This window comes from Lynx canadensis, chromosome D2 (assembly GCF_007474595.2).
Source record: "Lynx canadensis isolate LIC74 chromosome D2, mLynCan4.pri.v2, whole genome shotgun sequence".
Lineage (NCBI taxonomy): Eukaryota > Metazoa > Chordata > Mammalia > Carnivora > Felidae > Lynx > Lynx canadensis.
Window position 1 is genome coordinate 45852312 of NC_044313.2, and position 26256 is coordinate 45878567.

The 26256-nt window shown below is 38.0% G+C and overlaps 2 protein-coding genes across 4 annotated transcripts in view; both read right to left on the reverse strand.

Moving 5' to 3' along the window:
* The window catches only part of NRG3 (neuregulin 3), a 1071332-nt gene that overhangs the window by 185537 nt on the left and 859539 nt on the right, over positions 1–26256 (reverse strand). The window lies entirely within an intron of this gene.
* Positions 3915–26256, reverse strand: part of LOC115527668 (ruvB-like 1) — a 46643-nt gene continuing 24301 nt past the window's right edge. Inside the window, 3 exon segments of the mRNA XM_030335456.1 lie at positions 3915–4304; positions 4306–4498; positions 8594–8648. Coding sequence (XP_030191316.1) covers positions 3923–4304; positions 4306–4498; positions 8594–8648 — 630 coding nt within the window. The 3' untranslated portion in view covers positions 3915–3922.

Here is a 26256-nt window from a genome sequence, read left to right on the forward strand (position 1 = left end):
TGCTGAACAGTTGTCATAATCTCTAAGATTTTACTTTATTGTAGGTGTGTTTAGTCTATTAAATCTGAGGTTTACCAATTTGATCACCTTGAACTGTACACTTGTGGGGTTTTTAAAAATTATTTTTAGAGTGAAAAGAAAGAGAGTGAGTCAGGGAGGGGGGCAGAGGGAGGGAGAAAGAATCTTTAGCAGGCTCCATGCTGACCATGGAGCCCAACGTGGGGCTCAATCCCATGACCTGGGATCATGACCTGAGCAGAAGTCAAGAGTAGGTCTGCCAACCAACTGAGCCACCCAGGTGCTCCTGTACATTTGCTTTCACTGAAGTTAGATGATGCGGAGTAGCTCCAGGCTGACTTCTAAAGTAGGAGATATGTCCAAACCCTTCTGTGCTCCACTTTCTGCTGCTGCACACCCTCCCTGACTTTCAGATATTGACATTTATCTGAGATGATATTCATTTGTGACACTACATCAAGACTTCCCCTCTCTCAGTCCCGAGTGATCTCTATTCTTTCTTCTAATGCCTCACTAAACACTCTTTAAGTATACGTGATATCAATGAGGTAGTAGAGTAAAATTGATTTTAAAAATTCACAGTAAGTGCAAATAACCTCTAATGGATTTTGCTGTTCTTTCTACCCAGATCATTGCTATTTCTAGCATGAAGCCTGAGAGCAAATTAAGTCTATGCTTAATGCTGAAATTTTCCTAATTTTTGTTAAAAGATGCTTTCCTCATATTCCCCAAATGAAAATTGGTCAGTGCAGCTTACATATAAGACACTTTGGTAATTTAAAGGAACCCAGAGAAATCAAAGCATGGGCTAGCAATGAATCTTATTGAGTGTTAAATTGAATTTGTCTACTGGAACAGATAATCTGAATTTACCATTGCATCACATGAATGATATGCGCAGGAAGCAAATATCACAGGAACATATGAGCATCCTCCAGAATACTGCTCTCCCTAGAAATTCTGTGCACTCTTCAAACACTCTTAAAAGATAAGCCATGTTTGCCCCAGGTAAACAGACTTCTCACTGGCTCTCTGTCATATTTGACTCTGTGCTGACACTCAGTAGCTTGGCAAAAGACAGCCGAAGATTCCAATTTTACATTTGCCCAAAATCTAAAATTATCAACTCTGTGGACACCAGTGACACAATGATTAACCCTACTTCTATCACATGATGATGCCTGTAATTCATTGTTGGAGGGCTTGGCAATCTGCTAATGGCCTTCATTCCATCTGGAATATGTCAGCTCATTTTTTAAAGACAGAAAGACAAAACAAAGAGTTCTGAACACTATCTTGCCAATGTGCAAAGAAGATGATATAGAGTCACCACTTCAACTCTAAGTTTTCATGTGTATTTCAGTCCTATACTCGAATTCCCAGGGCATGCTGATCCCAGCATCACAGATAAAATTTCTCCAAATTCCCAAAATTAAACATGGCGTTTGGATTGACACACGTAAAGGATTTCACAAGATACATCCAGACTGTTGTCACATCTTGGAAGAATGACTTTTCTCTGTTGAACCACACTAGTCTCTGCATAACAGGAGTATTCAGCACATACCCAGTCTTCAGGAATTAGTGTCTTAAGAGCTCTTTGTTGCATTTATTTTTATTCCACTGTTCTTCCTGTGAACAAAATGGCCATTTACCCTAGTGTAATTGCTTTTGCCCTTTCAGAAAGACTCAATCAAGTTTTTCCAGCCATCCAGCTTCCCCAAATCTTTTCACCTTAGTTAGGCATTGTTACTAGGTAACAGCCTTTCCAGCCTGACTTGCCCAGCTCCCCTGTGCATCAGTGGCCCATGCCACATCAAGTCTAATGATCTGGAGTCTGCTGAAGGTCACTGTTAAGTCAAATAAAAACATATAACTAGATGACTCCCAGTCACATTTAAAAACCTGTTTGGCTGGGGGCACCTAGATGGCTCAGTTGGTTAAGCATCCAACTCTTCATTTCAGCTCAAGTCATGATCTCACAGTTCTTGAGTTCCAGCCCCATGTCAGGCTCTCAGCTGAAGGTGTGGAGCCTGCTCGTATTCTCTCTCTCTCCCTCTCTCTCTGCCCATCCCCTGCTCTCTTGCTCTCTCTCTCTCTCTCTCTCTCTCTCTCTCAAAATAAAGAAATAAAAAAAAACCTGTTTGGCTGGCATTTCAGGCTTTTTGATCACCTGATATTCTTCTCTTAGTTTTGATACATCTTGCTTGGTTTTCTGTAGTCTGGTTGCTAATCTATAATTTCAAAATATTTTTATGTAGAAAATAGATTGTCAGTAATATTTATGCCACATTCACCATTTTTATGACGATCAACAGCAAGAGTGCTAACATTGAGTACTTACTAAATTAAAGGCAATGGACTCAATATGCAACATGCACTTTCTCCTTCCCCACAAAATAGGGCACAGTGAATTATCTGAACTTGGAATTCAAAAATTGTTGAATGAATTAATGATACTCATTATTGGGATGCTTAATTAAGCCAAGTCAATGGTAGTGATCAAGTATGCTTCCTTTTCCTGCCTATAGGTAAAAATAATTAGGTTCATAATAATTTATCTGGGGCTTTCTCACTTATTAAAACAAACAACAAACAAACAAACAAACAAACAAAATCCTAACCAAATCAAAGATTCCCCTCCCCACCCCATGGGCAGTAAAGATATAGAAACCCAGAGTAGTATTAGAAAAATTTTTCTAGTGTTAACTTGATTTTAGTTAATTTGAATGTAGTTTTTTAGTTGTCAGTAATGGGTTCTATAAGACAAATATTCATTACAGGGGATGATAAGGACAGAGAGATCACATCCAAGGACAAGAAAGTTAGAAAATGGGCTCAAATGTCAAAACGAAAGTAAAGAGAATCAAAGGCAAGAACTTCAATGAAGGCATTGAAGTCAAAGGTTAAATCCAAACATGGATATAAGAAATTCATTTTAGGCCTTTTCTCTGGGGCCAAGAAGTTTGTGCAGGGCCTAGCACCTCTGTTCTAAGTGTTAGCACCTGCATGGAACCAGGATCATGGCAAGAGAGAAAGTAAAAGGAGCTCATTGAAACTCATTGAGCTCACTGAAACCACTTTTCTAGTTGAACCGTTGCCAGGGATTAGACATACTTGCACTCTAAGGAGGAATCTTGATGGAGCCAGCGGAAACAGCCTGTTTTTTAGCATAGAATCCTACACAGACACTGCCTGCTACAATATTCCAGTTGGCTTCCAGGAGTAGAAGGAACCCCAGAGACAATCAGTCATTGCTGTGTGGTGCATGAATCTTCCACTAGTATTGTCAGTAAGGGCTCTTGTCCTTTGTTTGAATTTCTCAAAATATTGTCTCCCACATGGCACTCCAGTTATTACAATAGACCAAAATCTTTTTACCTCCCTTACTTTCTGGACAACGGAACTCTTCTAAAGAAATACAACCTCAATAACTAAGTCCCCACATCTTTTGTTAGAACTCTAATGCTGATTAACACTGTTGTTAACATTAATCTGTTCCATGGCATAGAGTAAGTACTCAGTAAATGACTGGCAGACTGCCCAATGATATGTTTTCTGCATGGTCATCTTCTCAATTGTTTAATTCCACTATCAAAAGGTTGACTGACCTCAAATTATCCCAAAGTTTTTGGGGACTCCCCAGTTCCTTATATAGTGTCTCTGTTACTTATTCTCCGTGTTCTAGCTGATCCTATCCCAGCTAGTCCTTCTGCCTTGAGGAGAATGGGAAAGGATGCAGGATTGAGAAATGTGACTACAAATGAAGTTGATCCTAGATTACCAAAGAGCTTGAGTTCTACATTGCAAACTTGGCCAAATCTCTGTAGGCCAGTGATTCTCAATGTGCATGTGGTGGGCCGTAGATGTATTAAGAACTCTTCATGATTCCTTCTGTCTGGGCTCAGATTTTAATAATCTGTTTCATTTCCTGTGGGGTGTACAGCATGTTCCCAATGATTATCACATGGTCCAGAAGGTCAAGAGGGATGTCATGAGGAGAGGTGCTGTCCTCAGTATCCCTGATGACACAGATGCCTCGGTTGGATGCAAAGATGATGATGGAGGCAATAGAAGATTCCAGGTCCCAGTGAAGGTAGGTGAAACACTCGATGTCCAGCATGTGGACTTCATCAACAAAGAGCACACCTGGAACTAGCTCAGCAATACCCTGATCAATATACTTATTCACCACCTTGTTAGTCTCCCCTTGCAGTTTGTCTGTGATTTCGGTCTTCTTTGGCTCCATTAACTTGCCCATCATAGACAGGATGTTTTGCCCCCCCAGGGCCATGTGTTGGCCACATCCAGTCATGCAAGGACACATACTGGATGATTTCTTTCTTCTTGTGAATATCCCCTTTTGGTAAGGTGACATACTCTTCCACTTCAAGGTCGAATTCTGTGATGTAAGTATCATACCCGCTTTTCCTCTTCACAGCCCCATTGTTGGCTTCGATGTAGGTCACATATCCAGCTTCTACTCAGAGTTTCTAATAAATCTGAGTTTGTTGCTGTTGTTGCTGCAAGTGATGCTATCTGCTGTCATTAAAAAAAAATGATGAGGGGTGCCTGGCTGGCTCGACATCAGCATCAGCTCAGGTCATGATCTACAGTTCATGAGTTCAAGCCCAGTTCAAGTTCAAGTTCATGTGGGGTTGTGTGCTGACAGCTCCAGCATGGAGCCTGCTTTGGATTCTCTTTCTCCCTCTCTCTCTGTCCCTCTTCTGCACACACATGCTCTCTCTCTCTCTCTCAAAAATAAATAAAGAAACATTTTTTTAAAAAAAATACTGACATTTTCTTTGACAGAGAGGTGCTTCTTGCCCACCATGCCCTCCTTGAAAACAAAATAGGGCCCAATAATAAGCCTCGCCTTCAGAATTTAAGATACAAGGCTTGGGTCTTCTGGTCCTTGGAACTGTAAACAGGAACCTACAAATTAGTCCGAAGGTCTCTCATAAGTATACAGCAGACAATAACAGGGTGCATCCACTCATCTCTACAGGAAATGAGAGAGGTTTTCATTGTTACTTATTTGACTAATGTATAGATTTGTGTGAAATTCTGTTCAGAGTTTATAGTCTCTTGTGTACGGCCTTATATACATGTAAATCCAGTAATGTTTCCTCAAATTGAGACTACCTTCTCTCTCTCTTGTTTTAGTACAGAAACGTCTTTTGTCAGTAGGATTGTTTCATTCACCTAACACTACAACTTGCTTTTATCTTGGTCTGCACCGACCTGAGTGGGTTTTGTGATGTTGCAAATATCAGGGTGCGATGTGCTATGAGGAAGGGGAAAAAGGTATTGCATATTTTTTTTTTCAAGCAGTTACTCAAAGATACCACCTCATGCATATAAAAGAGTATTCAAAGGGCAGTGAACAGCAGTGCAGTTCTAGAGGGTGACATCTTGAACAATTTTAGGGACATTTTGAGATATTTTAATGCAGTCACAATTATTTTAATAGTTACTCTATTGTAGTTTCTATGGACTGTCATTAAAATGCTTAATTCCTTCCATAGCGCTGAGAACAAAAACAAGCTAAGGACCTATTGCCCTCGAAGAAGGCAGAGCCAGGACAGAAACACAACACTGAGTGGTAACACTCACATTATTTTTTATGTAAATGGAACCCCCTAAACATAGTGTCCTTGTGCTACACAACATCATTTGCAGTTGAGACAGAATGAAGTCAGAGAAGGCAAGTAAGTTATTGCAAGAGTCCACTTCTGAGGTATAGAAGGACCTGGCACAGTAGTAGTTAAATGTGACAGGAGGGAACAGATTTGAGAACTACTTTGGAAGCAAAAATAAACAGACAGGGATGTTTGATTAAGTGGCAGCATGAGGAAAAGAACAGAGATGGATGCTTTGGGAGATAAGAAGCTAAGTTCCAAGCTATAGAACTTTAGATGAGACATAGATTAAACGCTAAGTAGTGACTTTGGACCTGGTCCATCTGAGGTGCCAGTGAGACACAGGAAAAAGGCAGCTGGCTGGTCATACATGGATCAGGTCATGAATAGGACATGTTAGGAATGCAGGCATATTGAAGTGTATTCAATTTTATAAGTTGCTGCAGCCACTGAGTAGAGTGAACTGAAAGAGGTAGCCAAGAGACAGCCATAGGAAATGTCCCTTTTCTGTGGCAATGACAGAGAGGAGCCCCTGAGGCAGAGCAGGAAGAAGTGGCTGGATGAGAATTAGGATTGTCATCTACTGGTGGCCAGAGTAGGAGAGAGTTCCAGAAAATCAAGTGTTAAATACAACAGAATGAAAATAAAGACTGATACAAATGTTTATTTTCTTTGTGTGTGTGTGTGTGTGTGTGTGTGTGTATTTTTTTTTTCCTTTTTAGAGCTTAATTTCTCTAATCACCTCAATCTGGAGTTTTCCTAATCTTGGTAGATTTTATTCTTTTGTACCTTCTTTATTTATCTTAGCTACTTAAAAATATGTTGGGTTGTAGTTTTCTATTGTTTTGGATGTATCTTTTTGGCATAATTTCATTGCCTGAATCATTCTGCCTTTATTTCCTCTTCCTCATAATGACTTATAATAGTTCTGTATGGAAATCGACCATGATCCATTTCTCATTCTCTTCTTCCTGCTCCTCCTCCACCTTCTGCTCCTTCTCTGGAGTCTCCTTTTACTTTCAGGAAGGTGGGTGGGTCGGAGCAGTTTTCCCAGCATTATGGCTCTAGAGCTCCCTCTCCTGTCATTTTTGCAAAGTAATAACAACAACAAAAAAATATGACCTCACATTTACTGTAATGCTGTTGTCTGTTCCTTTTCCTTATTTAAAAACAACAAACAAACAAACAAACAAAAACAAAGTTTTCTTTCCTTTGCTTCTTTGATAAGTTTGGGTTCTTTCCCATTAGTTTCTCATCAGTGTGGGTGTTTGTCCTGGAGGGAAGCTTCATTTGATTAGTTCTGAGAGTCCATGGGGCCCAGACTGCCCCAGCACTTTCAAATCTCACTGCAGAGCTCTTGGTCTCACCCATAAAATGACTAAGCTACTACTCTATGGTGGACCCAACAGGCTTCGAGAAGGAGTCTGGCAATCTGGGGCTACAGTGGGGCTTTAGGATCTTCTTTTAATATTAAGTTCATGAAGATTTTGCAGTGATATCCATAATTTGTGTTTGTTTTATTAACCGCATAATGTTTTCAATGTCTTATTGGGTAGAACTTATACTTCAGAAGGATGCAACATGTCCCATGACCTCACATGAGCATGGGAGCACACATGTAACCCTGTTTGACAAGCTCATAGGTCTGTCTTAGAGTTCTCATTACAGTTGTGGGGGACACTGACCAGAGTTCAATGGGAAGAATTATGTATGCTGCTTTTAAGAACATACATAACTAGAGGCGCCTGGGTGGCTGAGGCAGTTGAGCGTCCGACTCTTGACTTCAGCTCAGGTCATGAACCCTGGGTGGTGGGATCCAGCCCTGCATCGGGCTCTGTGCTGAACGTGAAACCTACTTAAAATTCTCCCTCCCTCTCTCCCTCTCTCTCTCTCTCTCTCTGCCCCTCTCCATTATCTCTCTCCTTCTCAAAAAATTTATATATATATACATAACTCAACATGCATTCTTTGGTAAAGGAAAAGATAGGGATGAGACTTCAGAGAGAAACATAATTGAAGGAAAGAAGGAACTTCTTTTAGAATTAAGAAGAACATAATATATATTTTTAAGTATAAAAGGTGAAATAAAATGGCAAATATTGAATAAAGGATAGTCAAAAGAATAAAATACAAAATAATTTTTAAAAAGCTTTTTATAAAGCGCACGCGCGCGCGCACACACACACACACACACACACCCAATACCTCTTCCCTTGAGATACCAAATGATCATCAAACATTTGTTTGAAGATCTTCAGTAATGGGGAGACAGTTACTCCAGACAAGACTAGCTACAGAGAGGTCTGCACTTTATCGATTAGAAGACTTTCATTTCCTGCATTTTTTACACATGCAATTTATTCCCTCTTTCTCAGTGTCAGCTGTGGAGAAGAAATTAATTTCTGTCTACATGATGGTTAACCTGGAGAAACGTGAGATTTCAATAGAAAAAGAAGTAAAGATTAGTTCTCTTTTGTCCAGCACCAATGACACATTTGGATGAGTAACCACTATTGTGAACATAAGAGAGATGCATTAGAGGAAGAAAGTATGCAGAGATGTAAAGGTTGACAGAGGAAGAGAATTACAAGTGAAGATTTATGCTAGCTGAGCTGATCTGCTCTGGCAAAACTATTATTCTAAAAATGTGTTTGTTTGAGCCCAAGATCCATTTTATGAGAGCTGGAAGTCTAAGCTTGAGGGCAACATAGTAGGTTCTACCCAAGAGCCCATTTGGTCTGCAGCCAAATTCAGCTCTTAGGAATGTGGCAGTGCTTACAATTAATACTTTTTCTTCTGTTTATTAAGCACTGTATTTAGTCACAAAGCTTTAGCCTTTAGGGAGTAAACAGAGTAAACAAATGAGCAAGATTAGGCTTTTATTAAACCAAAAATTGCATTGCTCAGCTGAATAAGCACCAATTTATACTTACTAATGAGATAACGCTTCAGGCCAAGGAATGCGTTTTGGTTATATGGAAATTCAATCTGATCAGTTAACACCAAAGTTTTGGAGAGTACAGAGATTCATTTCCTACCAGACTCCCATGACGTTAGTTCTATATTTTGAAACTCACATGGAACCCAAGGGATGATTTGTGGGAAAGAGCAGGAATTTCATCATGGATTTGTGGAATCTGATTTTTTTTTACACACACAAACAAAAATTATGGGTAACATTTTGAGCAAGATGGCATATTGAATTTGTTATTTGAGGGATTTCCCTATACTCTGAACATATAACAAGGAGGCACAAAAGTAAAAAAACAGAAAAGCAAAAGACAGCTGGGCTAACATCAAGAAAACACAAATATGCAGAATAGAAACACAGTGATATTCACAGCTGAAGACTACTCCAGGCAGTTTGGGGAACAGAGGCAGAAAGTGGTAGCTGAAGAGTTCAGCTATTATAAGTGAAAGAAAGGGACAGAAAATGTAGTGTACTGTATTATGACTACAGCAAATTACTCATTAACCCTCTTGGGAGAAAAATCCACTTTTCTGTTATTAATGTGAGACTTCACTTTATGACTTGCTCAAGCCAAAGCAATGTAAGCAAAAGTGATATGACTCTTTGTAGAAGAAGCTTTAGGAGCCAGTGGCCAGTTTCTCCATATTCCCTTGACCAAGAAATAGAAAATCCCATCTGCCAAGGTCTCCAAATGAAGGTGATAAAGAAACATAGTCACCACACCCAGAGCAGACATTAATGTAAATGAGAAATGAAAATGTTTTTTTTTTTAAATGCCAGAGAAATAGTGGGGTCATTAGTCATCGAAATATAACTTATGTTATTCTGATCAATGCCTGGATCAGTGAAGGTTAGAAAATGATGGGTTGAGGAGAGTGTGTCACTGCATACTTCCCAGAGTTCTAGTGTTTAGGTAGCTACATACCCAGGGAGATGACAGCCAGAGCCTCACAATAAGACACAAACAGATGCCTCCTGGTTGGTGACTAATCTGCCATACCCCTAATGCAGTTAGCATGGTCGTGTCCAATCACACTGTAACAATGTGTGTGTGTGTGTGTGTGTGTGTGTGTGTACTACAGCTTAAGGTTTTTGTAAGCAGGAAAAAGTCAGCATAAACAGAAAGGAAAAGTGAAAATGAAGCAAAACAATATCCCACTCAAAAATGAGTCAATAAATCCAAATTCCAAAATTCATTATGAAATGCAGTGCTAAAATTACAACCATCACATCCAACACACAGAAGGGGAATTAACTCCAGATGGAATGACAATTTTTTTGAGTTATAAAAGACTGCTTCAGAAGACAAGGTTTTTTTTTTTTAAGTTTAGTTTTCAAAAAAAAAAGGAATTGTAAAACAAAAATGATGAGAAATACAAACTCTGATTTTACAGGTAGATTTTGGAAAGAGCAAATCAAATATACAGAGGATGGAAAAACTTCATTATGAAAAAAAAAAACCTGGTTGCAGTATAAGAAAGGCTTGTAAGTTGGAAGATAATATTTAAAATTTCACTCAGAATGCAATAGCAAGACCAGTACCAAGAAAATATCATATGAGAGAGATGAGGAATAGATTAAAGACTCCAAGATGCAGCAAAAGAAACTCTAGAAGGTTAGAAAAAAAAGGAATGACAGAGGAGCAATATTTGAAGAAAAAATAGAAAAAAAGATTTTCAGAATTAAAGAATATATAAATCAAATTTAAAATGCCCTTTGAACATCTAGCAGAAAAACTGAAGATAAATTCACATCAAGATGTGTTTTGCTGAATCTCTAGGAACATTTAAAACCTAGGAGAGAAGTAACTTCCAAGGTAAGGACCTCCAAAACACCACTCCTCCATAAAATCTATGAAATTATAAATTATAATTTGGTAAAATTATAAAAAATAAACTTTTCCAAAACTCTGAAAATTAACCCAAGGCTTGATAAGAACAGCAAGCTTTGTCTCATTTTAACCAGCTCTATTCCCATCACCTACTCATCGCTGTGGCAGCCTTGAGAACTAACATCTAGCAATCATGGAAGCTGTGATAAAAAGAAACCCAGCAGCCACTGGAAGAAGTGGAAAGGGTTTTCAGATCCCCAGAAATCCAGAACTAGAAAATTATCACTATTTGGCTTGTCCCACATATAGGACTACTCTTTATTTGACCTGGCTCAGAGCTTGTTTAGTAAGGAAAACCCTGTGCCTAGGGAGTTTGTCAAATCAATTAGCTGCAATTGTTCAACATTGATTGTGGTTGCCTGAGGCAACACAAGCTGGCCAAAGACTTAAGAAGAAAATGGGGGGAGGGGAGAAGTATCCATCAAGGCATTGAAGATTTCCATCAAGTTCTTGGGGATCTAGAATGCTGTGCATATGTGTAGAGCTGTGCACAAGATCTGAGAAGACCTAGACTGCTCATCTCTGGCTCATAGTGAGCCTTTTGCAAGAGCAAGAGTTGAAGGCAATTGCAGGGTTGCAAAGTATCTTGTAGGGGCATCGGAGTCTTGTTCCAACACATACATGGGTCTTTGGCAAAGGAAGGGAGAGTTGTTGATTCAAGATATTTAAGGACATCTCTGTAAAAAAAATAGCTGGTTATTAAGTTAATGGTGAAGAGACTTCAGTGACAGCACAGGATAAAGAACTTTAAAGAAATATTCCTTAATAAGTCAGTAACCATACATCACTATTAAAAAGTTATCCCCGAAGTTTATCTATTAGCTATCTATCTATCTATCTACTTATCTATCATCTAATTTTCTTCTTGTGATAAGAAGATTCAAGATCTACCCTTCCCAGCAACCTTCAAATATGCACTACAATACCATTTTATAGTGTATATGTGATGTACATTGTACACTTGAAACTAATATAATGTATACCTGAATTAAAATATTATACCTGATTTTTAAAAAAAGAAACAAAAAGAAAAAAATATATTCCAAGTAAGTCACCAAACAAACAAAACACAGTAATGAGCAGCAGTAGTGAAAAAAACTTGCAGATGAGGCTGAATCTGATTCCTAGGGTTGCCACCTTATGTTATTTAAAATGCCCAGCTTTCAGCTTTCAGACTAGAAAGTATGGCTCATAAAAGAAAAAAAGCAAAATGGTTAATAGAAATCTGAGTGAGCCCAGATGTTGGACTTAATAAAAAAAATTTTAAGTCAGTAAGCATAAATATATTCAAGGAACTACAGAAATCTCTATCAAAGTAATTAAACGAGGGGCGCCTGGGTGGCTCAGTCAGTTGAGTGACCAACTTCGGCTCAGGTCATGATCTCACAGCTTGTGAGTTCAAGCCCTGCATCGGGCTCTGTGCTGACACCGCGGAGACTGGAGCCTGCTCTGGATTCTGTGTCTCCCTCTCTGTCTGCCACTAACCCACTCACATTCTGTCTCTGTCTCTCTCAAAAATAAATAAACATTTAAAAAAATAATAATAATTAAATGAAGTCTGAGAACAGTGTTTCACAAAATAGAGACTGTAAATAGTGATGTAGAAATTACAAAAAGAATCAAATGGAAAATATGTCATTGAAATGTGCAACACCTGAAATGATCAATTCACTAGAAGACTTTGACAAGAGATTTCAGTAGGTAGTAGAAAAAAGTAAGGAACTTGAAGATAACTCAGTTGACACTGTTTGAGGAACAGAAACAAAAAAAGAATGAGAAAAAAGAGCCTCAGAAACCTGAAGGACCCCATACATCGTACTGGCATATGCATAATTAAGTCCCACGAGAAGAGTGAGAAAATGAAGCAAAAAAAGTATTCAAAGAAATAATGACTGAAAAACTCACCAAATTTATTGAAAACATTAATTTACATAGGGCAGAAGCTCAATGAACTCCAAGTAAGATAAACCTAAAGAGATTCTAATATCTCATCCAGGAAGTAGGAAGCTGCACATGTAACTACAATTTTCTATTCTCTTAAGTAATTCTTCTGAAGTAAATATTGTAAAATATTACTTGACGTTATTTGATACATTTGATAAATGTAGGTGGTGGGTACACATGCATGCCTTCAGGGAATAACATACTTACATACTTAGTTGCTGGTTCAAACAGAAGCCTTAATACATATTATTTTCTCCTTTTTCTTTTCAAATGACAAATATTTTATTCTCCTTTAGGATACAACAGCATCAAGGAAGCTCTGGTAATACTCGTCTTTATATAATTCTATTTGTTGATAGTCATAACACAAGATCAACCAAAAACTTCTCCTAGTGAATAATTTCAGTTTCTCTTACTCTCAAGCAAGGAAGCAACAGTAACAATGCTAGATTATTTAATTGCAACCAAGAACAAACACAAAATGTATAAAGTGTGATTACTGTTGCTCGAGCAACTTTCTGAACTCATTTTATAGGAAGTACTCTTAAAATTCTTAAGCAATTTTCAACTCTATTTCTTTAGCTGTATGATTCTGTCTGTGGTTGTATGGCATAAGAAAAATGCCACTTTCCTGAAGTCTAGGTTTGTTATACCCGGACTACCTGAGTGGTTCTCCCCAGTCTTGTGGCCTGTACAAGAATTCAAAACAGCCAGTGATGCGGAATGGTCTTGACATTTGTATTTGAGTTTTGACATTCAGATACATTGATACTCATTCTTCATTCCTACACATTGAAAGAAGGGTTGTAACAAGCAAGATCAGGCAATGCCAGGTGGACCCCAAGGAGCTGCAAAATGCCAATTTCAAACTTAGGCCTACCTAAGCAGTTGCAGCCAGGATTTGCAACTGCAGATGAATAATGTCCGTGTGGACAAAGGAAACTGTTCAGTCTCATTTTAGAAAAAAACTAAAGAAAACAAAACAAAACAAACAGGTGCATACCTATTGTATTTGCCTGTCCCTATAAACTAACTGTCTACTTCCTGAAATGCCTTTTTGTAACTTCTAAGTCCCAGGAAATTCCTCCTCCTTTTTCAAAGTGCAGCATCTCCCCAGACTACTCCTGGTTTACCTACACATTATAACTGCACTCTTCTTTATGCATTTATAGCATGATATACTCACGTAGGGTCCTTTAAAATGGATTGACTGCTCAAGAAGCACTTTGTTAGGTCATGAAGATGAAGTTGTGAATGAGACTCGATTTTGCCCTTACAAGCCAGCAAAGGGCATAACCATGGTAATTGGCCACTGCAGTGGGGTGGAGTGCATATTGTGCTGAAAGAAGTCAGGGAGGGTGCAAAATCACTGTGGCATCCCCTAGTTCTGAGGCTGAGGAAGAGCTGCAGACTCAGTCCTGAAATGAGAGCCAACACTTAGAAGTAAACATACAAAAAAAAGAAATGTATGTGTGGAGGAGAGATGGTTGGAGGAGGGGATAGTGTGTTCTGAGCCAAGACAGCATGGCCCTAGCTCCAAAGATGCAAAAAGTATGGCATATCTAAAAAGTCAAAGACAATTCTGAATGGCTTGTCTGGAGAAAAAGAAGATACACCAGGAGAGTTGGAGTTAACAAAGCAAGCAGGATAGAGATGTGAGAGGTATTTGAAATACTAAAATGACACTTGTGTTTTTGTTCATTTGTTCATTTTGATGTGTTTGTCCTGATGCATCCACTCCTATCTTAAAATAACAGATATTCTGACTTTTCTTTTCTCATAGTACATGCACTTCAGGAAGGATTGATTAATCCAGCCATTAGGAAAGAGGGGTAAGAGGAAGCCTATCTGGCCCCATCACACACTCAAGAGTTAACACTTAGAAAAACTTATCAGAATGAAATTCAGGACTTGTAGACTTTTTGATTGGTGTTTGTGTGTGTTCGGTGGAGAGGTAAGAGAGGGTGTAAAGATATTGTCCTTGTTTGGGGAGCATGAACCTGAATATGACAGCTCAAGAAAACTGTCAGCCATCTTAGAAATACTATGAGAGAGCGAATCAGAAGAAGCAAAGCCAACCAGAGACCGGTTCTGGTTGTGTGGTTTGAGCTTGGAATGCAGCCTTCCCTGAAGGCTCTGAACTTTTCAGTTATATAAGCCAAAATACAGGATTTATTGATTATTTGTTGAATTTTGTCTTCTATTACATGTAGCAGAGTCCTAATTGCTAAGGTCTGTTTAGGGGCATTGATTTTATCTTAGAGCAATGGGCATTAACGGACAATTTTTAAGTCAAGAGTAACAAGAATGTGTGTTTTAGAAAGACAGCCTTAACCACTTGTGTGAACTAGATGGCATAGACTCATTATTCTTTATTTCTCCCATCTAAGTACAACTACAAACCCTATCTATGACACAGCAGGCAAACATAGGAGGACAATGAAAGGTGGAAAGAGGAAGGCAGACTGGCTAGGGACCACAGGACTGGAGGAACAACACTGCGACAATTCCCAACATCTTCCAATTCCCACTCCAATCCCCACACCACCAGCAGATCAAGTCCTGGCATCTCATGAATCCCAAACCATAGGAGAAAGCAGCCCAGGTAGGCCCCTTCCTTCCCTGATTGAACTGGAGTCCTGGAAACAAGAAGCCAAGGAGAGTCCTCTCTGCCCCCGGGGCTTGAGTCCCTTTCCCCCCTCCCTTCCTTCCAGAGACACTGGACAGCCAGCCCGGGTGGCCCAGAAGCTCAGGCAGGGATTGAATCAGGGCTCATAGACAAACAGAGGCCAGATTGGAAAGTGCTCTCCCAGGACCTAGAGAACAGGGAAGTCCAGCCTGGGGAAATATTTTTTGCTTCACATATGGCACCAGCAGGGATCAGCAGAGGACCCGGTGCTACCGGGCAAACAAAGCAGATGAAAAATAGCATCTCAAAACCTCTGAAAATTAAGTTGTCATTAGAACTGTAGCTCAAAAAAGTAGGTCAGTATCTGCACGCTAAATATAAAAAAGGGATTGCTTGTGAAAATAAAGGATTTTACTAGGATCCAGAGTTTCCCAACCTAATAGCCAAAAAGTCCAGGTTTTAATGAAAAAGCAATTGTCATACCAAGAACTAGGGAAATCATAGCTTGAATGAAAAAAAAATAGACATGACACAGACATTAGAATTATTTGACAAGGATTATAAAGCAGTCATAAAATTGCTTCATTGTGCAACTACAAATATCCTTGAGACCAAAAATCTCACTAAAAAGTAGAAAATATAAAAATAGTAAAAGTGAAGTTATAGAACTGAAAAATGCAATAACCAAAATTTAAAAAGGCATTGGAGGACTCAGAATGAGCACTATATAAGAAAGAACCAGTAGACTTGAAATGAGGATAGAAGGACATCCCTGTGTATAGATTAGAGACCAGCAAGACTTGAGGGGCTGTTTGGGACATTATACTAATAATCCAATGACAGTGGATGGTGGTCTGAAACGAAGTAGTGGCATTGAAGGAAGAATTAGATTTGTGAAGTGGTTTGGATGGAGTATATATAAACCTTAGTGGTTTATTTGGACATGGGTGTAAGAAAAAAAAAGGAGAAATTGAAGGTGAATCCCAACAGAGTGAATATTGATATAAATGCCAGAGGAAGCAGAATGGGTTTGGGAGGAAAAAAACTCATGAATGCAGTCTTAAATATTCTTCATTTGAGATATTACTGAACAGGACACATTGGTATCTCGGTCACTTATGTTATAATACAGTAATCAACTGACCTCTTTGTCGAATCAGGAGAAACTAGCTAAGCACCCAGCATTAGGGAGACATTAGCAAGTTTTATGAGTAATGGAATGAAAAAGTAAGTGAATAAGTTGACATCCTGTAAGTTCTAAGAACATTTTTCCTCCCACCATGGACCATCATAGATAGACAAACTCACATAATTCCTACACCTCTAAAGATCAGCTAGACTGTTGGGGTATCAAGAGTCCCCAGGTAAACGAGCCTGACCAGCAAATGTGAGATATCATTACATACCCCAGAAAGGAACCCAAGCTCACCAATTGTAGATCTATCATTTAAATACAGATACCACAGGCCAACAGAATAAAATATTGGCCTTATTTTTATGTCTTCTTTTTATTTTTTAACATTTGAAAACACTTTATTTTTTACCACTAGAAAGAATACCTCATATATATGACTAAATCAAATCATCAAAGATGAAAGTTCATCAATTGTCTATCATATTTTAGCTCAGATTGTTTCTATTTTCTTCAAGATGAACAACTTGTTTGAGAAGAAAAATAATGAAACTCTGGGAAAAGTGTGCCAAATTCTATAATGTTAATCTATCTGGCACGCTTTGCTCTATCGTAATTAATTCAGTTAGATATACTGAGACCCTTGCATGATCTTCCATTGCTATCCAGTAGCCAAGGGAAAATCCTTGGATCATCAATTCTAGAATATTTGCCCTACAAATCAGCAGATAGAAGTCCTTCTACTAGACCTAGCTCTCAGGGAGTCCATGCCAAGGTCTCCCTTGACACCTTTAAGAAGAAACTACTAATTTCTTTTGCTCCTCATTCTCATAAATATCTCATTGGAGAGACCCAAACTCAATTTTCCCTAAAGATCTTGAGTAGTCTGTTCCTTCATATAGTACACAAAAGACAGTCTTAATTTGTACTCCAGCTGGCTCTAAAAAGACAAAGAGTTTCTTGCCAGCCTTATCGTGAGACGGGTATTGATCTCAGCCTACAGTGCCACTCAACTCTGTCGTTCTGAAGTTAGGGCCTACTTAACAATGCAACGTGTTCTGATTGCCAGAACACATTCCTAGTGTTTTATTCTTTTCACCTCTGGTCAGAGGGCTTTTTAGTCTTCCCTTCCTGCTTCAAGAATGTCCCTCAGATGCAGAGAAAGAGGAACCCTTTTGCACTGCTGGTGGGAATGCAAACTGCTGCAGCCACTCTGGAAAACAGTTTGGGGGCTCCTCAAAAAATTAAAAACAGCACTACCATGACCCAGCAATTGCACTACTAGGTATTTATCCAAAGGATACAGGAGTGCTGTTTCAAAGGGGCACATGTAACCCAATGTTTTTAGCAGCACTATTGACAATAGCCAAAGTATGGAAAAAGCCCAAATGTCTATCAACTGATGAATGGATAAAGAAGATGTGGTATATATACATATATACGCAATGGAATATTACTCAGTCAGCAAAAAGAATGAAATCCTGCTATTTGCAACAATGTCGATGGAACTAGAATGTATTACGCTAAGCAAAATAAATCAGTCAGGAAAAGACAAACATTGTATGACTTCACTTGTATGTGCAATCTAAGTTACAAAAGACGAACATAAGGGAAGGGAAGCAAAAATAATATAAAAACAGAGAGGGAGAGAAACTATAAGAGACTCTAAAATACAGAGGACAGACTGAGGGGTGTTGGGTGGGGGATGGGCTAAATGGGCAAGGGGCATTAAGGACACTGGTTGGTTGGGATGAGCACTGGGTGTTATAGATAAAGTGATGAAACACTAAATTCTATTCCTGAAATTGTTATTATATTATATGTTAACTAACGTGGATTTAAATTAAAAAATAAATAAGTAAATAAAAAAGAATGTCCTTCAGCTCATCTGGAAGGGGGACCTAAGCTACCTCCTAAAGGAGACATATTTTTACACAAACCAGTGGTTCCATTTGTATTGGTCATTTTATTTTTCTTTATTTTTCTTTTTTTTTAATGTGAAATTTATTGTCAAATTGGTTTCCATACAATACCCAGTGCTCATCCCAAAATGTACCCTCCTCAATACCCATCACCCACCCTCCCCTCCCTCCCACCCCCCATCAACCCTCAGTTTGTTCTCAGTTTTTAAGAGTCTCCTATGCTTCGGCTCTCTCCCTCTTATATTGGTCATTTTATAAGACTATTATCATATTAGGCATTTGAAGAAAAACATGTTCCAGAAATAGAGCCCAGTGTAAAAATGTGGTTTTGTCCACATTTAGGTTTTAAAAAATGGGGTCATCACTGGAAATAGTGTTTTGTAAGCTATGCTCAGATTCTCGAAACACCTACCCATTTTTCTCAAATACTTGAGCAGAAAAAAGAAAACAAGAAATGGAAACTTTGAGAGGCTTTCCTAAATCATTATAATCATTAAAATTCCAAACTTTCACATTTACAATTTAATGTAGTTAAAATACCATGCATATTCATACTGCTATTTGATATTCATGTTAATAAAAGGATGTAAATAAAACAAATAAGAGTAATATAATGACTCATTTTTATTCTATTTATTAAAGAACCAGAGTTCATGGTTGCTTTATATAGATTTACATCTTGTACTACTTGTAGAATATTTCATTTTTTAAAAATCTTTTTTTCCAGTTTTTAAAAATCTTATTATTGCTAAATTATGATTGCAGGATTAAAACCTTGTAAAAATGAAGGCCGTGTCTGCATCATGTTATAAATTAGCTGGCTTCTAATTCAGGCAAAGCAAATTCTTCATCAAAGGAATCTTAACCATTCTCAAGTACTGCATTATTTACATGTTTATGAGTGCAAAAATGTTGTGTAACAAAAAATGAGTTCAAGAGTACCAAAACAACCATTACATTTGGTAATACACATACAATTTAGAAAGAATTATACCAATCCATGCATAATAGAGGAGAAAAGAGAGACTCAAACTTTTTGACTTAAGCCAATATGTTTCATATTCTGACTTTCCAGAGCTGGGACTTAAAATTTAGTCTTATAATACTGGTCTGCCTCACTGTGAGGAATAAATATACATCAAAATCAATAATCCAACTCAGATGTATCCTAAATAATATTATAGTCACAAGAACTGCTTTACTCCAATTATATTTAAGGAAAAGATATCCCAGAATATCTTTCAATACTATAATAATTTCTTGTAGTTTTCAAAAATTACACAAATCTATTTGAATTGTTTTAATGTTTATTTTTGAGAGAGAGAGACAGAGTGCAAGTGGGCAAGGGGCAAAGAGGGAGACACAGAATTCAAAGCAATCTCCAGCTCTGAGATGTCAGCACAGAGCCTGACACAGGGCTCAAACCCATGAACTGTGACATCATAACCTGAGCCAAAGTCAGACAGACCCTTAACTGACTGAGCCACTCAGGCACCCCTACTCCTGCTGTAGTTTGAAGGTTGCTCTCCCAAAACTCCAGTGGAAATCTTAATACCCATTGTGATGGAATTAGGAGGCGTGGCCTTTGGGAGGTGCTTAAATCAGAAAGGCAGAATTCTCACAACTGGAATTAGTGTTTTTATATAAGAGACCCCATAGAGCTCCCTAGCCTGTCCACCATGTGAGGGCACAATAAGAAGTCTACAATCAGCAAGAGGGCCCTCTTCCAACAAATATGCTGGCGTCTTGATCTTGGACTTCAAGCCTCCAGAACTGTGAGAAATAAATTTCTGTTGTTTATAAGCTACCCAGTCTGTGGTGTTTTATTACTCCAGCCCAAACAGACTAAGGCAACAGTCACAATTCAACACAGAATTCATTAGAGGGCACATCTGAAATTTCAGTCAAATGATTAAGGTCTTTTGAAAGTATATTTTCTCTAGTTATCAGCCAATGTCAGTAGGAAGTATGGAAACGAGGATTTCAAATACATAAATAGGCTCAGTTTCTGCAGTAGTGTTTGAGGTATTCTAGGGTGAGAGCACAAAAAGAAAAAAAAAGAAGCCATATGCAAATTATGTAATATCATAGTGTGCTATGCATCAAAAATTAGAATTAGCTCAGAAAAACAAACAAAAAACCTTAAAATGCTTGGTAATGATAATCATATCTCACAGGTTGTTTCTGTTTTCTCTATGTGTTAAAATGTTCTGCATAATTTAGATATGATTTGGAGGATTTCATCTTTAGCCTTCAAAAGCTGACAAAGGTGATGTCATATTTGTTTGTTAGAATGTCATTTTTGGGGGGCGCCTGTGTGGCTCAGTTGGTTAAGTGTGCGACTTCGGCTCAGGTCATGATCTTGTGGTCCATGAGTTCGAGCCCCGTGTCGGGCTCTGTGCTGATAGCTCAGAGCCTGGAGCCTGTTTCAGATTCTGTGTCTCCTCTCTCTCTGACCCTCCCCCACTCACGCTCTCTCTCTGTCTCAAAAATAAATAAACGTTAAAAAAAAAAAAACTTAAAAAAAGAATGTAATTTTTGGGGTTGCTTGAGTGGCTCAGTCAGTTAAGTGGTTGACTTCTGCTCATGCCATGATCTCATGGTTCGTGAGTTCGAGCCCCACATCGGGCTCTGTGCTGACAGCTCAGAGCCTGGAGCCTGCTTTAGATTCTGTTTCTCCCTCTCTCTCTCTGCCCCTCCCCTGTTCACACTCTGTCTCTCTCTCCTTCAAAAATAAATAAACATTCAAAACAAACAAACAAAAAAAAAAGAATGTCATTTTTGTTAGTGATTGCTTTCTAAGGTATAGGATCTTTTTTTAATTTTTAAGTTTATTCATTTTTGAGAGAGGCAGAGAGAATGAGTGGGGGAGGGGCAGAGAGAGAGGGAGACAGATAATCCCAAGAAGGCTCTGCACTGTCAGCACAGAGCACGATGTGGAGTTTGAAGTCACAAACTGTGAAATCATGACCTGAGCTGATATCAAGAGTCAGACACTCAACCGACTGAGCCACTCAGGCATCCCTTTAAGGTATAGGATCTTAAATACATGTAAAGTCAACAATTATACACTTGTTTCATATTGTTCCATGCTCAAATTCCTTGAGAGTTAAGCTTAACTTTTGCAAGAAACTTGAACTTCAGAAATGTAAGTACTCAATAGCAAAAGCTATTTCCATTCTTGCAACATGTATTTTCTGACAAACACTTTTGTGTTTACTTTAAATAGTTTGAGAATCTGGAAAATCTATTTTAATCAGATGAAATAGATAGAATGAAATTCCATTTAAAATGAGGTATTTCATACCATTAAAATAGTGACATTAATTATCAATGGAAGAATAATTTTTAATGAATGTATTGTCTGTTTAAATTCAGAGATTGATGCTAGGCACTATGGCTGAAAAAAGGAATATGTGGATGTTTGACATGATGGGAATCTCTACAATTAGTTGGCACTAGGTTATTAACATGGAATTTTAAATCTCAAAGATAATTTCTGCTTAAAGTTGGGGGATTGACCACATTCATGTATTTTCTTTCCTTCCTAGGACCCAATGAAAATCTAAGTACAAAAATCAACATGTCATAAGTCCACAACAAACAAGATATTGCTAAAGAACTGTCAGGGTGGAAGAAATTTCAGCAAATTCTGGAAGGCAGCAAGTCCATGAAAGTGCAGTAATTATTGCCCCGGGATGGAGGAAGCAGCTGCATGGGATACAACTGAAAAGTGAGATAGTGCTCCCAGTGAGACCACAGAGACTTGGGACTGAAAAAGAGCCTACCTAGCCCAGGAGAGTGTGAGGAAGTCCCATGGCTGTACACATGATGGTGCCAGGGTGCGGGGAGGGAGGGGGGGCAAAAACTATGTACAGAACTAGAAATATTTCCTACCTGTTGCCCCTACTCCTGTCTCAGATGAGTCAGAAGCCAGGCCTATAGCCTTAGATAGAGACTGGAAGGCAATTCTATAGTATAATTGTGACTCCAATGACATTCTGACATTTGGGGGCCCCCAGAATGACATCAGCTCCAAGCCAAGCACCCTAAAATGAAGACCCTAAGTGGGCTAGCACCACATATTACACAGAGTAGCAAATGGGTTCCTCGTGCCTTGCTCTCAAACATTCAACATGAGGTTCATGGAGACAGATAATTCACAGAGATCACAGAGACGATTCACAGAAAATAAGAAAACACCTGGGGCACCAGGGTGGCTCAGTTGGTTAAGCACCTGACTCTTGATTTTGGCTCAGGTCATGATCTCATGGTTTGTGAATCTGAGTCCCTCATTGGGCTCTGCACTGACAGAGCGGAGCCTGCTTGGGATTCTCTCTTCCGCTCTCTGCCCCTCCCCGCTCATGCACTCTCTCTCTTTCTCAAAATAAGCAAATAAAAATAAATTAAAAAAAAAAAGAAAACACCAATTGCCAACAGTAATGTCCACAGAGAGAATCCAAAAAGTATCTTATTCATTCAATCTGTTAAAATTCCTGAATCAGTGAATCTGAAAGAGCTTTCAAAAATGAAAATAGTGTGTTTAAAATAAAAAGAATTGGGCACCTGGCTGGCTCAGTCAGAAGAGCATGTGACTTTTGATGTCAGGGTCCTGGGTTCAAAACTTAACATACATATGTACATAAATGCATAAATAAATAAAATAAAATGAATTAATAAAAGTGTAGAAAGATCAAGAAATCTCCCAATAAATAAGGAAAATTGACAAAAGATTGGGAAAAGATGAAAGGGAACAAAAAGATTTAGAAAATCAACCCAGGAAGTCCAATAGCCAACCAAGAGAAATTTGCAAAGGAGAGAACAGAAAATAATAACTGGAAGACAAGAAAAGCATCCAGAAAATAATATGTTTCACAGAGTCCACAAATCAAAAACTCTAGATTAAAAGAGCCTGTCAAAAGAAATTTTAAAATACCCCAGCTAGTGTGAGCACAGAATGAAGACCAATTCAGACACACTAGTGATACTCAAGACACATGCCACTTCTTTAGCCAAAGGAGGGAAGGCAAAATTTTAAAGAGGAAGTGAAGGAAATCAGAAAATGACATCTGCAAGCCGGGACAACAGTAACAGGAAGTCCCAGGAGGCCAGCTGGGCAGCAGATTGAGAAGGAGGCTGTACAGAAGGAGGCTGGAGACAGAGGGCTGCTGGAGAACAGTGAAAATAACCGGTCACTAGGGAAGTTGAGGATTACGAGCTGTTAGATACTCCAAGAAACCCAGCTTTGTAGCTTTGCAGCAGATAAAACATTAGCACTGTATGGATGCTCTTCATAGAGTTCCAGCTTTTAAGATACATCCATGAAGAAGGCAAGGAAGACATGTTTGTAGTTACAGAACATTTAAGTGTTATTAAGAAACACCAGGTATGGGAAGACAGAAAAGCAGAGGAGAGATGAAGAAAAGAAGGCTGCTAATAACCATACTTGGTAAAGCGACAAGTCAAACACATGGTCTGAATGAAGAATATACTTATTGATATACATTTATATGTACACATATATTTTCCTTTCTTTCCAGCTTTATTGAGGTTAATACGGACAAATAAAAACTGTATATATTTAAAGTGTACAATTTGCTATTTTCATATACTGTGAAATAATCACCACAATCCAACTAATTAACAGATCTAATCACTTCACGTAGTTACTATTTTCTGTAGTTTTATGTGTGGTAAAAATGCTTAAGATGAGTAATTTCAGGAGATATGATGTCTAGCAATGTGACTATGGTTAACAGTAGTGTATTCTACACTTGAAATTTGCAAAGAGGGTCATCTTAAATATTCACGTATATTTTTCATTAATTACATGAAGGTTATCAGTGGATTACTTGATATAGTAGACATATGCAAAGAATAAGAAGGGATAGTTTACTAACAGCTGTACTGCAAGAGAACTATATCCCCATCCTAGCTCCACTACCAAGACCACATTACTGATATTGGAGAAGGGAAAGAATGCTGCCCTAGAACATTTAGATCTAAATTTAAATGAGCTGCTACTGTACTAACCAACTTTAAGTAAATCATAAAATCCATCCTCATCCTTAAACTAAACCATCCTAAGGTTAATTTCCATTCTATACAAGAAAATCTAGAAGAAAGTACATAAGGAGTATAGTTTCTCTAAATCTTTAGTTTTGTTCATTTTGTTAATGTTTAGCCTGACCTTTTCAGTCTTCAGTATCCACATTAAAAGAATCACAATAAAAATGAGAAGGTCCACTAAAAAGCAAAACAAAAACCTGGCAACAAAATCGTTTTGCTGCTTTGGAAAGTAGCCACTGCCTGCTGTTTACTTTTGTATATCCACAATAGAAAAAAAAAATTAAGTAAATTCTGGTTCATTGCTTACCAAGAAGATATCAGCAAATGTATCGAAATAACTACTTGTAGCAAACTCTAAAGCCTTCATCACATTTTGCTTTCAGGAGTAATTTCACTGGAACCATGGGCTCATATATCAAAAGAACATTTAAAAAGAGATTTTTGTTCAAAGAAATAGGCACATCTAAGCAATCAAATAGGAAGTAATCGTGTCTAACTTCTACAAAGCAATATTATCCTTTATGAAATGAAAACCTTGAACACACAAAATCTGAGTTGAAATCAAATCTGATATTAAATTTTATTACTTAGAGAAGACTTGCTATGGCAGTTAAGAGCTGGCATTTCAAAATAATTCATGTTCAGATACATATTTCGAATTCATGCTCAGATAGATATTTATTCATTCCACAAACTAAAATTCAGCCTACAAACCTTGCTCCCTATTACAAGAAAGTAAACTTTTATAGGCATTACCATATTGTTAGCATTTCATCTCAAGATACTAAGTTCTCTCAATAACAATTTTCCTTCAAAGGGAACTGGCATGAGGGAAAAAGAAAAATAAAATCAATTAATTAATTTATAGTCTGGCATGAGTTTTTTTACTTTATCGTAACTTCCTTCCTAAAGCTGAAACGCTAGTGTTTACGATTTCTCCCAGTAAAATGTGATCATTTAGTGAATGGTCATTTAGTAACTGATCATTAGTTTCAATTTCTGAATATTTAGCATCCTTTAGTTTGTAAGGAAGCATCTCTTTACTACCCCATGAGGTTGAACCATTTAGCCTATTTAATTCTCTATGTATTACTTTGTAACCTTTTCCATTATAATTCCACACTTGCATCATGCTGAAATATAACTCCTTTCAACACAGATCACATATTTAGGTAGTTTACTGCTTATATTGATTTTTTGTGTTATCATTTGTAACTCTTTAATCCCCTGAAATTTATTTTCTGTTGTGAGAAAAATGATCTAATTTTATTGTTTTGCTTACATGTCCTTAGTTCACCCACATTAAAATTATAGTATTCTTTTCTCACTAACTTAAAACTTCACCTTCATCTTTTAATTTTTGTAGGTACTAATTTTTGTTCTGGAAACAAGGAATACAGTAATCATTGTTTTTCTATTTTATTAAATATATGTCAACTTTTCTCATGTCTGTTTTCTGATAAACTGTAAAATAGTTCGTTAAGTCCCTTCCCAAATTAAATGTTTAGTAAATTTGTATTAAATTACCAATCACTTTTGCAAGCATTTCCCTCTTAACAATATTGATAATTTGAAATTAGTGCCCATCGAGATCAGAAGTGTTAGGTAGTGTAATTTAAATTAAACTTTGTCATACATTACATCTACAAACCAAGAACATGGCAGGACCTCTCTTTGTTGTAAATCCATCCTCTCTCTCTCTCTTTCTCTCTCTCCCATACACACAGCCCCAAACATAGTTTTGTAGTTTTAAAAACTTTTTAACGTTTATTTATTTTTGAGAGACAAAAAGATACAGAGTGCGAGTGGGGAAGGGGCAAACAGAGAGGGAGACAACAGAATCTGAAACAGGCTCCAGGCTCTGAGCTGTCAGCACAGAGCCCAACACACGGCTCAAACTCACCAACTGCGAGATCATGACCTGAGCCCAAGTTGGTTGCTTAACTGACTGAGCCACCCAGGTGCTCCTGTAGTTTTAATAAAATAGCTTCTGCACATCCCTTATACTATCTGCTATGGACTGCATGTTTGTGTCCCC